The sequence below is a fragment of the Phalacrocorax aristotelis genome, chromosome 4 (genome assembly GCF_949628215.1).
Source record: "Phalacrocorax aristotelis chromosome 4, bGulAri2.1, whole genome shotgun sequence".
Classification (NCBI taxonomy): domain Eukaryota; kingdom Metazoa; phylum Chordata; class Aves; order Suliformes; family Phalacrocoracidae; genus Phalacrocorax; species Phalacrocorax aristotelis.
This window is the reverse complement of record NC_134279.1, coordinates 54,888,895-54,904,161: the sequence shown is the minus strand read 5'-3', so window position 1 is coordinate 54,904,161 and position 15,267 is coordinate 54,888,895. Positions and strand designations below refer to the sequence as shown.

The 15,267-nt window shown below is 35.4% G+C and overlaps 1 protein-coding gene across 13 annotated transcripts in view; it reads right to left on the bottom strand.

Moving 5' to 3' along the window:
• FRYL (FRY like transcription coactivator) overlaps positions 1 to 15,267 on the bottom strand; it is a 172,822-nt gene that overhangs the window by 60,758 nt on the left and 96,797 nt on the right. For 7 of the 13 annotated variants that reach the window (XM_075091496.1, XM_075091494.1, XM_075091498.1 and 4 more), the window contains 14 exons: positions 14,989 to 15,033; positions 11,579 to 11,682; positions 10,844 to 10,952; positions 9,777 to 9,863; positions 8,905 to 9,076; positions 8,060 to 8,192; positions 7,706 to 7,813; positions 6,146 to 6,383; positions 5,320 to 5,505; positions 5,137 to 5,223; positions 4,076 to 4,344; positions 3,464 to 3,659; positions 2,339 to 2,463; positions 806 to 863 (listed from right to left, as the gene is read on the bottom strand). In XM_075091496.1, coding sequence (XP_074947597.1) covers positions 806 to 863; positions 2,339 to 2,463; positions 3,464 to 3,659; positions 4,076 to 4,344; positions 5,137 to 5,223; positions 5,320 to 5,505; positions 6,146 to 6,383; positions 7,706 to 7,813; positions 8,060 to 8,192; positions 8,905 to 9,076; positions 9,777 to 9,863; positions 10,844 to 10,952; positions 11,579 to 11,682; positions 14,989 to 15,033 — 1,917 coding nt within the window. Of the gene's footprint in view, positions 1 to 805; positions 864 to 2,338; positions 2,464 to 3,463; positions 3,660 to 4,075; positions 4,345 to 5,136; positions 5,224 to 5,319; positions 5,506 to 6,145; positions 6,384 to 7,705; positions 7,814 to 8,059; positions 8,193 to 8,511; positions 8,533 to 8,904; positions 9,077 to 9,776; positions 9,864 to 10,843; positions 10,953 to 11,578; positions 11,683 to 14,988; positions 15,034 to 15,267 lie in introns of those variants that run through there. The other 6 variants (XM_075091497.1, XM_075091495.1, XM_075091492.1 and 3 more) reach the window with 2 other exon arrangements.

The window sequence follows — 15,267 nt, the reverse complement described above, 5'->3', positions numbered from 1 at the left end:
TAAACCAGACAATGAACAAAATTTTTCCCTGTTCCAAATCCAAGATATACTAGGTTTGCTATTACACATATTATCAAAATAATACATTTTTATCAGTCTCCTGTCACAAAGTGAAACATATAAAACAATGAGGTGAAGAACAAATACCAAATGCATATTTGACAAAACATGCTATAGCCCAGCAACATTTTGAAACAGACGTTTCCATCATCTGTACTTAATTACAAATTTGTTACTGATAAGAATATGACAGTTACCACAAAAAATACTGAGTAATCACCTCTCAGTTTGTGTTTGCAGAGATTGTTCTTTCTATGAATACCTACTGAGGCTTCTAAACCCTGCTGTAAAACATGCTCTCCATCAGAAAACTTTACTCAGCAGTCAGTCAGGTGAGCTTACCACCTTTTTAATTTTAAAAAAATATAAACCAAGTTAGTAGACAGTAGAACTCAATTCTCTCTCTTAGGTACTACTAATTGTGGGCATGTTACTGATGATACAACGAAGTAACAACTATGTAAAAGGAATTAAAAGAATATGGGAAAGGTTACAATATTTTTTTCATCATTTGAAACAAATCTCTTTTGATACAGGAATAACTCAGAGCTCAAAAACAAACACGAAGCTCTTCTAGTGTAAACACCTCACAGTCATTTAAAAAGGTAACATCTCACCTTTTTACCTGGTATACTGACAGTTTTTAGATGCAGAAATTAAAGAACATAACTAACATTTCTTTTTTACCATTTGTGAGAAGGTAGTTAAAACTGTGTATTGAATATAGTGGAAAATATCTAATTACCTCTGGCCTTCTTTCAAGTGCTTCCTTAATTATAGGATGTAATTCTTCTATTAGTTCCCTGAATTAAAATAATTAAAAGGTTAAAAACAACCATTAAATTAAAATCTCAACTGAAAGATGTTTTGCAGCAACTAGTGTTACAATATAACTAAGAACACCCTCAGGTTTTCCTTCTTTACCTGTAGCTTTCTGAAATAAATCAGCATTGAAAAAAATATTTTTCTTAGAAAGATACTTTCGCAATTTAAAGACAGACCACGACATGGACACCTCGACAATTACCACTAAATTTGCATTCATCAAGTATTATGGCGTATTTCTGTTACAGATTATTTTCATTTATTTTCATATTCAGGGCTTAACAAAGCCTTATGGTGCAAATAGATACTATTAGGAGGAAAAAAAGCATGTTGGCAGCTTATCATACAATGCTTTTTCAGTTGTCATGATGCATTTAGTTGTTAATAAAGATTGCTTCTTTAAGGCTAATAACATTCTGCTGACAGAAGTCAGGCTAGTCTCTATGAAAACTGAAAAGCAACATACTCAGATGCTGTGGTTACACTCCCTATCTGTTGAGAAGCTCCCCATTCTTCATTACTACTCAGTTCCTTCTGCCAAACTGAGACTCTCTTATGACTCCAAAAGTGGACAGGGAAAGGGGAAGGAGATCACTAGTATGATTCTATGCAGATAAAATACTAAAGTAAAACCAAACTGGTTTTACTTTAATATTTATTAACATAGTAACTACCACCTCTGCTTTAGATCTGTTGGAGTGTGACACGTTTTTCCACCTCCTGTGCTACCTCCTGTGCTATTGTTAATTCAGACATATCAAAAGCAAGTTTCAAATTGACAGAACAAGTGATTTGGCACAGGTTTAATTCTGCTACAGTAGATCACAGTTACCAGCACCCAAACTAATCCACATGGACTTGTCACTGGTACAACATATGAGAAAAGTGTATTAGTTATGAAGTCACAAGAAGTTTACTCAGAAAAATAAAGAGAAAAAGGAGGGAGAGGGACGAGCCACAAATTTCAGAAGCTTCAGCATTAGTCAGAAAATGGTTGTAACTATTTTTTTTTCAGCTTGATCCAAAAACCTCTTTTTAGAATAGTTATCATGAATCTCCTACACAAAAAGAGCTCAGAAACATATGTTTGCTGGCAATACTAATAGAATAGTTTAGTAGCTCTTACAAACATGATTGTAATTAACATGTCAAATGTTAATAGTCCACACAGACTGTTCTTTGATATAAGGGCAGCCTTTAATATCAATAAAAGTCACTGTTTATTTTTTCAACTACCTTCTTCTTCTTTATGCAGACATGACCTCTATATAAAATTATTTCAACCTCTAATAAACTTTATCACACCACTAAATGCTAGAAAAGACAATGGTAACCAGTTTTCACAGCTTTTAAAAAATTTTTAAAAGAAAAAATAGAAAACCTTTTTTTCTGAACTCTGATTCCACAGCTTTGTCATCGATTAGCTTAAAAACAGATGAAACACAACAGTTACCTAAAAGCTCCTGGGTTGGTCCTGCCAAGTCCCAGCACAAGGGATTCTGTAATTTCCATGCTCTCAGAGCGCATCATTGGAACTATGTGCTTAAACAGGGAGGAAGGGGATGGAATGCCAATGATCTAAGAAAACCAGAATAAAAAGAATGAAGCAGTTACTAAACAATAAGGTGGTGTGACATTAAAACATCTGTTGTAATTTTATAGTCTTCTCACACTGATCAGTGATATGATAAAGAGGAATTTTTTCATCTTTGACATGGAAAAAGACTTTCTGAAATAATAAAGTAGTATTAACTACTTCTCCATTCCTTGTATAATTGAATTTTCATTGTCAAGTGACAATGAATGGCTCAACATGATAAACAGATGCTTTGCATGTTTAGTGTATCTGCCTGCCTTAGGGAGAAGAAGCAGACTTCTGGTGTCCAGCTCCTTAGACTCCATTGCAGCTTGCAAAGAGAACAAAACTTTCAGTCTACAGTTTCTCAGATTCAGGGAAAGAATCTTGGAAACAAACAAGTGGAATAGGCTGCTTCTGCCAAAAATCTGCTGCATACTCCACGAGTTATCTTCAACCTCTACTGTACCTTCTACAGGAAGCCAGAAAGGAGAAAGACAAAAAGAAGCAAAGAAGAAGCAAAAAGGAAAAAAAAAAAACTCTGCAGGTGATGTGAAGCAAGACAGAGAGAAAACTGTCTGTGGTTGGGAAAAATATAACAAGATACATCATGCCTGAATAAGTCACTGCTTCAGTTATGGAAGTGAGAGGTATTTGCTCAGAATTGCAGAAGTCTACTGACACACACACACAAAAAAGTTCCCCCCCAAACCAAAATAAAACCCAACCAAACAAAGAACTTTGATGGTTTCTCCTTATTACCACTAGATAAGACTTGGAGATTGGGTTAACATTTTCATGACATGATTAGATTTTATGTTAAAAAAACGTAAGCAGAAACACCTCTACAGCATGGATTGGGAGAAGCAAACGAAACACTAAACAAATGAAACAGAAATGTATACCAAGTGTTTAAGAATCCTGATAGTTATTATAAGCCTCAGGTGTTTCTTCTTCCAATAAAATGCAGACTTATTTACAGTAAGCATTAGAACCACCTACTCTTGAATCAATGCTATAACCACTGTCAGGAGTAGACGCCAGCGTCTCAGGAGGGGAACATCTCACAGAGCCTGTGGAGGTGGAGGAGTTTGAAGAAGATGCTGCACTGCAGCAAAGAATCAGGTAGTTTCTCCAGAGCCCAATATAGGAGTCACTGCTTGTAGTAGCATTCACTTTCTTTGCATTGATAGGGCTGCTATTAAAATAAAATAAAATAAAGCTCAGTATAGTCAGTAAGGCTTACCAGGTTTCCCTTTGTTTTTCTACTGATTTATTTTTCAATTATGTACATGCCATTGCTTCCAAAATTGTTAACATGGAAACTCTCGAAAAATTTTTCAGAATACACCTGTACATCGATAACATATGCTTTTATAGCCAAATCTGTTGAACTACCATATGGCCAAAGGCATGAATTAATTAATCTTTACAGCAGATACCTTTTCTCCAGATAAAACTGCTTTAAATTTTGTTATATAAAGCTGAATTAAACCCACAGGAAAATATTAACAGTGCGTATGTCACCTCACTGAAATATGATGACATTACAATGATAAATCTTGAAAGAATACTCAATATAATATATTGTATTTACTTTAAAAATTAACTTACTTTATATCCACTTGTGGAGACAGCAGTTGGAGTCTGGTATAAGCAAATGTCCATGCATAGCTTACAGCTGTTGGGCAGTGTTTTGGAAGATTTTCCTGTTTCATAAAACTTGAGAGGCTTATAATCCATGGATCTTGGCCTTGAGTCACATGTGCAAATATCCATATATGTGATGGACTGACCACATCAAACTGGTGGCTGATTGGGGAGGAATTCCAGTCAGCCAGAGTTTGTAGGTCTATTGAACTGGGACAGTACAGTAAAGTAGTCTGTGTGCATAAAAAAAAAAAAAAAGAGAACCAGGCAATATTCAATATCCACGTATATTAAACAACAATCTCTGAATTGTTTAATATCTAATAAAGTATCACTGTCGAAACCACATTCAGAATAGGCAGAACACATTACTTATTTATGGTTTTTTTAACAGAAGTTCCTAATGTAGACAGTTATATAAACATGCTGATTGGGAAGGAACTGGATAGCAGGAAAGAGCAAATTCTATAAAAATGCCCCTTCACTCATGATGACTTAATTCTTCCAAAAGATTCAGGACTCTCAAAGCTTTACTAATTCCAACCTGCTTCCTAAATCTAAAATCAGAAAAGCTTCTCGTTGATACTTAAGAGTTAATGATAAATATATCAATATGGAATCCAGCTGATAGTCATTGATAGTTATTACAGCTTTCGTCATGGATAAAGGACACGTTGACTGCTAGACACTGTATTGCTGCAGAAAACAGTGCTCTCTGCTTCAAAGGAATCATAATCTATGAGCAAGATGAGAAGAAACCATTCAGATACAGCTGTCTGTGTGTATATGGTGGTTATAAAGACACACTGTTGATCAGAAAGTGTACAATGGTGGTGTCAGCCTCACAACATTCCTCAGGCTTTTTTGTTGTTTTTGTTTGTTTGTGTTGGTTGGTTTGGGTTTTTTTAAGGTGATAAATTGTTGATAAAGTTCGCATGAACATAGTGAGACTATAATTTTAAATATATACAATTTTTGCAGAATTACCTCATCTTACATCCAATTTAACAGAATAACTCTCCTACCTGGTCAGCCCCAGTGAGATGTATGAAACTCTCCAGGATAGTAGCACTTAGCCTGTCCATTACATCTATAGCCAACTCGTCATCACTCTACAAAAGACAAAACACAAGCATAAAAAGCTCAAAGAAAGTAAAAAGAAACGCAGTTTCATCAGGCAGTCACAAGAATGGGTCATGGACTCTTACCTTAGAAATCTCTAAAAGTGTGAACAAGGCCCTTACTTCTCTGAGAACACTGACAGCTAATCTCCTGGTGGCCGGCCTTGTGCTGCAAAGGATGACTAAAGCAAAGCCTTCCACCACATGAAATACACTGGAATAAAGGGTCCTCTCCAGAGGAAGGGTATGGGCAGCCCCATTGGATATGCCACGCTAAGAAAAAGATCACAGAAGTTAAGCAAATTAAGAAAAAAAGTAAAGACAACCAAGCTATAGTTCCATTATGGGTGACGGCAGAATTAATCATAAGGTATTTAGATCTTTTTTGGCTACTAGTCAAATATTGCATTATGAGAATGGCATAATATCAGCCACTTTATTTTTTTAGTATCTCTCTGAATTCAGTCCAAACAAGTATCAGAAGAAACCTTCTTATTTCACTTTCTTACAAGAATGATGCAGTGAGGGCAAAATTAAAAATAAATACTTGTTTATATAGGATTGTATAAAATTAAATTATTTGAATCCTTTCTGTTTGCTTGTAAAAAATTGTGCTTTATTTTCTATGTCTACTGTTTAACCACTTCTATTTCATATATTTCCAGTTACACATGATGACTTCTGATGTCTGAAAAAACGCAGCCAAGAATTAGTGCTTAGGGAATACTTAACAATATTAAATTAATTTTTTTGGCATAAATGCTGATTTAAAATAATAGGTCTAAAAATCTTCAAGCACTGTAAGACAGTAAGCTGAAATTTTATTACTTAACAAATCCAATAAAGCCTACTAATAAAATTTTACAGAGATTCAAACCACGTTTTAACATCGAAGGACTTTATTAAGAAATACCTGAGAATCTTGGTTTTTATTGTGCATTTGGGCTGCTTGTTTCCACTGATTTATGAGCTGCACTAACATTTTTACTGCATTGTCAAGAAGCGTTGGGTGCACATCGGTCACTTCACGCACAATAAAATATACAAATCCTGAAAGAACATCTTCCCGCCAATCTGGAAAATCAAGCATTAATGCTTGGAGAGTATTGAAAGCCAAGGCACGAAGTTCTTCATCCATATGAATTGTCAGCCTGTTTAGAAAAAATACCAGTATCATCACCCTAGATTGGCATACTCTTAACCAGCTTCTATAAATTAAAGTTTGGTGTCAACTCTTCCTTGTTTACTGTAAGATGTAGAATACTTCCACATAGATGCATTTTCTGCACTGAATACACCTGAATCTGGCTACTAACAGAAGGTGCTACTGCATCAGCAAAGTAATGCCAGATTTCACAAAACATCACAAACAAATAATTTTCAAGAGAGATGGTCAAGTCTTTCATACAGGGGCATCTTTGCATGCATCTGAGCAACCACCTTTAAGCTCAGTAGGCAGCCACCCTCTGATGTACAGGTTGTTTTCTTCAAATTAATATTGAAAAGAATTGATTATTTTTGGAGATAAAGCAGCTTTACTTTGGATAAGAGAAAAAACTCGCACAAACACCCTTTGCATATATACTTAAAAATATGTCTCAGCCCACTATGGTAGAAAAAACATATCCAGTACTGTATTATTACTTCATACTTCATGACTTTTATGTGATTTTTGACACTGAAGACAAAAGTCTTAGAAAAATCTTATTCTCTACATTATTACTAACTTTTGATATATGTAACTCAACACATTTTATGTAAATAAATTTATAATATCAAAGCTAAAAGCTATCCTGTATTTCTGCACCAAGACCAATGTTGTATTAAAAATAAAAAAATTAAAAAGAGGAAGGTTTATCACTCTAGTAATACGTAAAGACTGTCTGCATGTACCACAACTACATGTTCTCACTGAATGCTCAGTTTACCCACCTGCAAACACCTGGCTGTCCAGTTGTCTCAACTACTTATCAATACTGATAAGGCACATTCAATTTAAACTGAGATAAGAGATGGAAGAATATGGGCAGTGTTGGATCAAAAAAATGGAAGAAGGAAGCAGGATTAGTAGAGAACAAGAAAAAAAGTTTCCCGGAAGTGCCTACCTCACATTTTGGTAATGTCAAACAAAATTGCCTTTATGATAATTTACAGTATTAGCAATAGGAAAAAAAAAAAAAAGAAAAAAGGGGAAAAAAAAGTATGATAGTAGTAATAAAAAGGTAAGACAAGTTCAGAAAACAAAGCAACAGAAATAAATTCCTACTTTTAAAAAAATTCTCTCTAAAAACAAGTGCAAGACCTTCAGGATAAATTTACCTCCTGCTACTCTGTCCTGTAATACTTGACCAACTGCAGGAATAGGAAGAACTGATTCCGTACGCAGCGGACTTGCACAACATAGTGCGCTGACAAACTCTTAGACAAACAGCATTTAAAAATGAACATCCACTAAGAGCAGAATTTCATTTACCTTGCAAGCAATTCAATGAGGTCAGTCCTGCTCATGCCATCTGGAATCAGTCTTGGGATAGCAGCAATACAAGTTCTGAACAAATCTATCTTAGGTTTTCTCTCACCCCTACGAAAAACAGTTTATAACCAACAAAACAGGAAAATCTACTTCAGTACACCACAAATATTTTCCATTTCATGTCAAAACTAAGGAGGTAACAAAAATTCTTATCCTTAATGAAATTAGCGTTCATTTAATAGTCAAGTAAAAAGCCAACAACTGTAATCCATTAATGATGGCATGTGCAACATTATAGCACAAAAATAATACAATGTAACTGTGACAGTGAAAATATTGTAGTTCAGTACATACGTAATCATGTCTTCAGGTTCTTTATTAGACATCTGCACACTAGTCATGCACATGGGCCTTCCAACTTCTTTGTCCAAATGCCTAAGAATGCTATCTAGCGCTTTCCTGACTTGAGGGTAGTATATGGACATTCCTGAAAAACCAAAGAGTTCTGATCACCTCTTTCATTTGTTCTCATTTAATTTTCACCTTTTTATTAAAATATTTGCCATTTATTCAGCTTAGGACAAATGTCTTCTTGTACAAAGGATGACATGAAACACACAGTTTAAGTGTCAAAAGAAATGCATGTTAAGTGAGTAGTAGGAGGTATTATAGGAAAGTAGAAGTTTCTTTCAGGAAGAACATAAACAGGGAAGCAACCATGAGTTGCTTTTCTGTTTTCTCAGTTCCAAGGATTTCAGTTCTAGTTTAAACTCTCCATATTGAAGCAGTCCTTTGCAGACAACTACCTCATCCACAGAAGATCAATAGGGCACCGGGGTCAAAACTGTCTTACTCCACTTCAGCTGTGGGACATTTGGGACAGTCTAGAGTGACATCAAAAGAACAAAAATTGCCATGCTATTTACCACACTAATGGCACTCAGGCTTCTTTGGGCTAATTTGGCAGTGCAAAACACTTCAAAAAAAAGCCATGGATTTCATCTCAAACACCAGAAGGTCAATATTGTCTAGCAGCCCTCTCTAAAGAATCAAAGAAATTCCGTTAAAACAGACTATCATTAGATTCTCGCTAACAATTAAAATAAACACAGAAATAAAGTTACACAAATGTACTACTAAATAATTGAGAATATGTACGCACATATTGCAACGCCATCTTATAAAAGAATGCAACATACCTATAACTTTCGCTTCCTCATCTGTCAGCGTTTTATTAAGAAAAATTTTCTTCACACGCAGAGTATTTCCTGAGGGAAGAACAACTCCTGTTGTTGGCATTGGTGGCTCACCATCCTTCTGCTGCAAGCTATCTGCTATGACAAGGAAGACTCTGAGGCCAATATTCATCCTCTTCAACAGCAAAAAAAGGAAGGAAAAGGTAGGAGAAAACAGAAGAAATTATAACATTGAAGTAACACAGATGGAGGAAAACACGAATTGCATTCTTCCTGTCTTTTAAACAGACAGCAGTACAGTTCCCGTAGGACAGGTGTTACTTAAATGCTACATATTAGAATAACAAAAAGTTACAAGAATAAAGCTTAAGCTTTCAGTGCCTCCCCACAACTCTGATTCCAATTAAGTGACTTGGCACGGGCTAATACGCCCAATATTTTAGAGCACAGAACACTGAAGGGCTTAATATGAATCTCAAGAACGACATACTGAAGACAGACATTGCTTATACACTTTGCCTCTTAGATTGGGCCTTGAATCATAAGAACCAGGTACAACTTCCCTGAAAAAAGGCTTTACAGTTATACTGTAACAGAAATTCACACATACTTGTCTGAATTTTCACAAACTGAAATTTTCACACACAAATTATTGTTGAAATGAGTCTGAACTGTAGTACTGCTGCTAGCTTACTCACCAGAACTGAAATAGCAATTGTGCACAACTACAGTTTCTTCTTTAGTTTTAGCAGAACACCCCTTCAGATATTAATTTATCTGCTTTCACTCCAGCTCAAAAATAGTTAACCACTTTCCCCCACAAAATCCCCCAAATGCCCTGTTGTCACTGCATGTAAGTAATGAGCTTCTTTTACCTCTGGATTAATAGTGAAGGTTTTAGGTGATTTTCCAACACTAAGAAGATCAAATATTATTTCTTTCATCGCAAAATCCAAACGTTCCTATAAAGGAAAATAGATTGACATGGTCATCTCTTTTCTGTTCATACACAAAGCTTAATTCCTTGGCTTTGCACAGGTGCTGGGTATCATGTCTTGAAAGTTTAAAAAACTAAAAATAAAAAAGTTTCAAAGATATTCCTTTTTATTCTTACAACTTAATGTTCTTTTTTAAATACAGTACAATTCAACAGAGCTCATCCCCTGATATGGTTGAACCATTTCTCCTGAAAAACTTCCCAGACAATTCTGCTCTGGTCAAACATATTTCTACAAACGAGCTGAACTGTTTCAGACAACTGAAAATTAGTGATAGAGAGGAGCCCTAGGGAACAAGTATAAACAGTGAAGGGTTGTGTATCCTGCCTCACCGCTGTGTGACCTGAAGCAAATAATTTTGGAGGCTGAGGCACAGACGAGCTATCGGTAAAACAGGAAAACATGTCTCTAATCTATAGAGTTATAGATGAATGAGAGTTTATCTTGTGAGATCATGTCCTAATATCCAAATGCAGGATAACAGAAGCACCTAAAATAATATAAATCATAAAGCAATATTAACTACACACTACTGCATTCATTGCATATTTTTTCTGTCTAGAGAGGCTAGTCTCCATGCTAAACATAAGTGGATATTACTGTTGAATACTTTGCTCCTTATAAAAATACTATAATGGAATATACTGATTATATTAGTGTATTTTTAATATATATACACACCACACACACAGCAGTGCAATACAAACGTAAATATTAATCATCATAATGTTCATACACAACAGCTGTTGAATTTTAAGTAACATAATTTTGCCATCATAGAAACAGAATGCGTCGTTTCACTTGTTACATGTATTTGGGGAAATTCTGTTCAAGATATAAGACCATTAATTCAGTTCAAATAATTCAAAAACTAACCTTAAATTTACATTTCTTCCAAATAACGTTCATCCTATTTTTATAACTCTACCTAGATGTAGTCTTACCTGAGCAATGAACTGAATGATCTTCACAAATATATTCAGAGGTGTGTCTCGTGGGACCACACTACGCGATCCTTTTGGAAAAAGTGCTGATACAATGCTCATGAGACGGCTACAAGAATTTAGAAACAAAAAGAAATAAAAAAAACCTTTTTAAAATAACTTCTTGTAAGAGCATAGATTTTACAGTTCAAATCTGGAAGAGTGAGGTGGTTACTACTAAATAATGCAGAAACACTCGAGAGGTAGGACCACCAACAGGAAGTACAGCCCTCTGCTGTCACAGGCAACAGTATCATGGGTTCATTTATAAAGTGACCAAGATCCTGCTTTAAACTAATTAGTAAAAGTCAGGAGGAGGGGCAAAATCTCAATGACTATTCCAAATTCTCATGATGTTAATTTATAAAGAAAACCTTTTCATTTCCAGCCCATACTTAGTGATGGCCACTCACACCCTGTTTGCTCCAGTATCACTCCTGCTTTTAACTTCAATAAATTTCCCTCTTCTTATCTCTCTGCCCCCTTCTATCCCTGCAAAGACAACTGTAGACTCTATACTTTCTCCTTGTCAAAGTAATCAAGTTCTTTCAGTTTTCTCTATTAAGATGAAGTTTTTGTTCCCCTGTTACCTGACTAGACGACACCTCAGCTGACTTCATGACCTCTTCTGATATCACTAGGAGGAAAAAACCGCCACCAATCAATAGTTTAAAATCCTTTGCATAATGAACTTACCTTTGCGTTACAGTGTTGCTTTCACATTTTATTCTAATAACATAAACCCACAATAATCTATACAAAGATTCCAGTGCAACTCGGGACATTTTGGGATCTTTATTCTGTAAAATAAATGAAAAATACAGTTACCATTGCTTGTGAGACACTCAGAAAATTCTGTTATTACTCTTTGACTTCTGAGAATATTTTCAAACTTTAACATTGGAAACTGATGTGTTTAATACTGACTAAAAGTTTTAATGTATTTTCATAAAAAACAACCCTGTATTGCATATTTCCAATACTACCTGAATATATAACTAGTAACTCCAGATTATTTTAAATGTCTTTCACTCTGAGAGCAGAGGAATAACTAAAAAGCAGGTATTCCTCTTGAGATGAACACCAAGAGTGTATTGCTTCCAAGAATGTTTCTCAGAAAGCCATTGGTAATGAATACCTACTTTATAGCAAACTAACTCATAGTTTGTCTAAAACATTGGAGTAGCTGCTTTGGATCAGGCACAAAGTCTAAATCCTTCATTCAGTTTATGACAGCAGACAGTAGCAGGTACAGAAGAAAAGAACGCAAAACAGGGCAGGCACACAAGGATGCTTCTCTGGGTGTACACTCCAGGCTTCACCCAACTCAGCCATTTCCTGTGGGCTGTACTAGTGCTTACTCGCTTCCAACGGCTTTTTATTGTAACAGTTAAGCTAGCTTTTTCTTGAATTAATATAAAATCTGTGGCATAATTCAGTTTAAATTATGCACTGTACCAAAACCAGATTTTTTTTGTCTTAAAGCTGCTACTAGGACTGTTAACTAAACCAGCAAATTAGCTTTGCTCCTCCTAGCTCTTAAACTGTGTAAAACAGTAACTAACTAACATTGTTTGTACCAACTCCAGCAATTCCTTTTCCAATTAGGGATTCTTGGTGTATTTATAATCTTGAAGTGTCCAGCAGGATTCTTGGAACTGGCCGTAAGTATGAGCTTATGAACAGAATTAAATGATTCCCACTTGTCATCTTTTTAGGCATTCTCTCAGTTAAAGCAAAACAAAACAAAAAAACCCAAACAAAAAACCCCAAAAGCCAAAAAACCCAACAAAAGAACCCCCAAAGCACGCCTTCCCCATCCCCAGTGAAGTCTCTCTGTTTCAAGACATATCTATATGATGGCTTGAACCAAACTAATTTCACATTTTGTAGCCTCTACCACAAGCCAATGAGTCAGAATAGCAGACTACTTTGCGCTCCCAAGACACGTGGAGTGCAATTTCATGAAGGGTGTAAGCAGATCCAAGACCGTACTGTTTGAAAAGAGATGGTCTCACCCTTGGTTCCCTCCGCAATATCACTGCTCCCTTTGCATTGACTCTTAGCAGTAACAAAGTCCAACTCACACCAGTAAGTTGATCCAAATAATATTTGATGGCCACGTCTGTGCAATAGACTATACAAAGGAGAGTAATTTGGATGGCTTTAACACAGGTGGGTTGGGGCTACTGGTTTTGGCAGCAACTTACTTTAAAGAAAGGCTAATCACAAAATCACAGGGGCAAAAGTGGTACTTCACAGACAAGTAACACACGTGACTGTTTACCGGAATATTAAAGGGAATAACTTCACCCAGTCTATATCAGTGATAATGCTGTTCTACACTCCCTTCACACTCATCAATGTGTTCCTGCCATCACCTCTGAATTAGCACACCTGCAACTAGGCAGTGGGTAAATTTAGGAAGGTGATCTGGACAAAATCTAACTAGTAAAAAGTTACACCTGTCCCTGGTTAGTATTCAAACAAGTAACTGTCCCACTGTCCAGTTAATTTACCAGCGGTGCTACTGTAAGGAAGATGCAAACACTCATAATTTTATGAGAGGGCGAGACTGTGATAACTCTGATTCTAATCAACTTAAACATCAAAAAACCCATTATATTATCACTCATCATATTTAATCGACAGGCCAACAGTTCTTGATGTTCAAAGTAGACTAGTGAATTCACTGGTACGTGCATTATCAAAGTCTATCTGAAATGTGGTGTCTAGAACTGAGTAATGCTTCAATTTTCTTATTTCTGATATTCCAAAGGGGAGCTTAATTTACAGGTCCAGAAAAAAAAACCCAAAAATTTACTACTGGCTTTCAATCATCCAATCAAAAAAAATGGTTTAGGTAGCAGATATTTTACAATGTGTTAACATTCCATTTGCTAGGAGGTTTATCATCCAATATAGCTACTTCTCATTAGTTATGACAAAGTTTGCTTCTTGTTAAAAAAAAAAAAAAAGAAAAAGCATAAGGAGGCATTCACCTTTCAAAAAGGGTTACAAAACAAATACAGCAGTACTTCTAATTTCTTAAGCACTGAAAATTTTCATTAACTCTTCCTATAACTAGAAAGTAAACAAATATGCTAGAAGGAAATGGATTTTTGGGTCTAATTTATGGCACACTTCTTGTATACTTGGTGTGGATATGTTGGCATTTCCTTTTCTCTCTGGCATTACTGCAACTAGGATACAGTATATATGGCTATGTAATTCACCAACCTGGCTGAATTTCAGCCTTTTTGGCTGATGCCTGTCAGATTTTAAAGCACACTGGTTTTGGGTTGTTGTTTCTTTTTCCCCCCAGCATAGTTTTGTGTAAAATCCTAAAACTTTTAACATAGATTATATCAGCAGACTATGAAATAAGCTGTCAAGAACTGTACCGCTGTTACAAAACCAAAAACCTAAGAGCAAATCTACAGTAGTCTTACATGATACATTAAGACAAGTCAATGAAACATATCTCAATGAAGGCAAGAAACAAAATAGCATTTTTTTCCATGTTAGTCAAATGTAGTCACTTACTGAAGAAAGTACTTTTTAATACTGATGTTAAGCTTTTCTTCTGTTCTGAACTAAAAGAATTTCTACTTTTTAAAACCTGCAAAACCAACAGTGTAAAAGTCTTTCAAGTTAGTGCACTGCAAGTTGTTATAGTAAATCAGTTTCACATTTTTTTATTGTGAAAATGTTTTCAAGTTTGCTCGCATGCAAGACACTTCCTGAAAGGAATTAACAGAAAAAACCCATACATCTGAATAGGTAGTTTACTTCTAGCGGAAACATGCACTGCTGTTCAGGGAAACCACCTATGATACCCAATCTCACAAAGCCACATTTTCACCCCTAAGGAAAAACTGGTATTAGATAATTTTCTGATCTTTCTCCTTTACTCCCTGGCAAGAAAAATAGATCTTTGAAACATTAACTATGCTTAGTCCTGTTCCTTCTTAATAGTACTAACAGCAATTTTACAAAGAAAGGAAAGCACAAAATACAACAATTAACATAAAGAACAAAACGAAGTATTTACATGAGACAAAGCAAGGTTTCACTGAGTTATTTATAACAACATATTAACTCACCTGAAGTGTTTCTATTTGTTTTCTGATACTGTTGTTAGATGGCATCTAAATAAAGCAATGTGAGACAGCAAAACATAACAAACATGAGAATGGAAGGCACATGCATGTTAGATGAAAAAAAAAGCACAAAACCAACAGAAAGCTGTCTAGTAAGAACTCTATTCAGTAGAAATACAGGTTTTGCTATAGGGGCAGAAAATGTTCAAGGTTTTGTGGTAACAGACACTAAGGTTAAACTGTGAAAAAAAATTATTCTTTTCCACACAACAGTGGTGCACG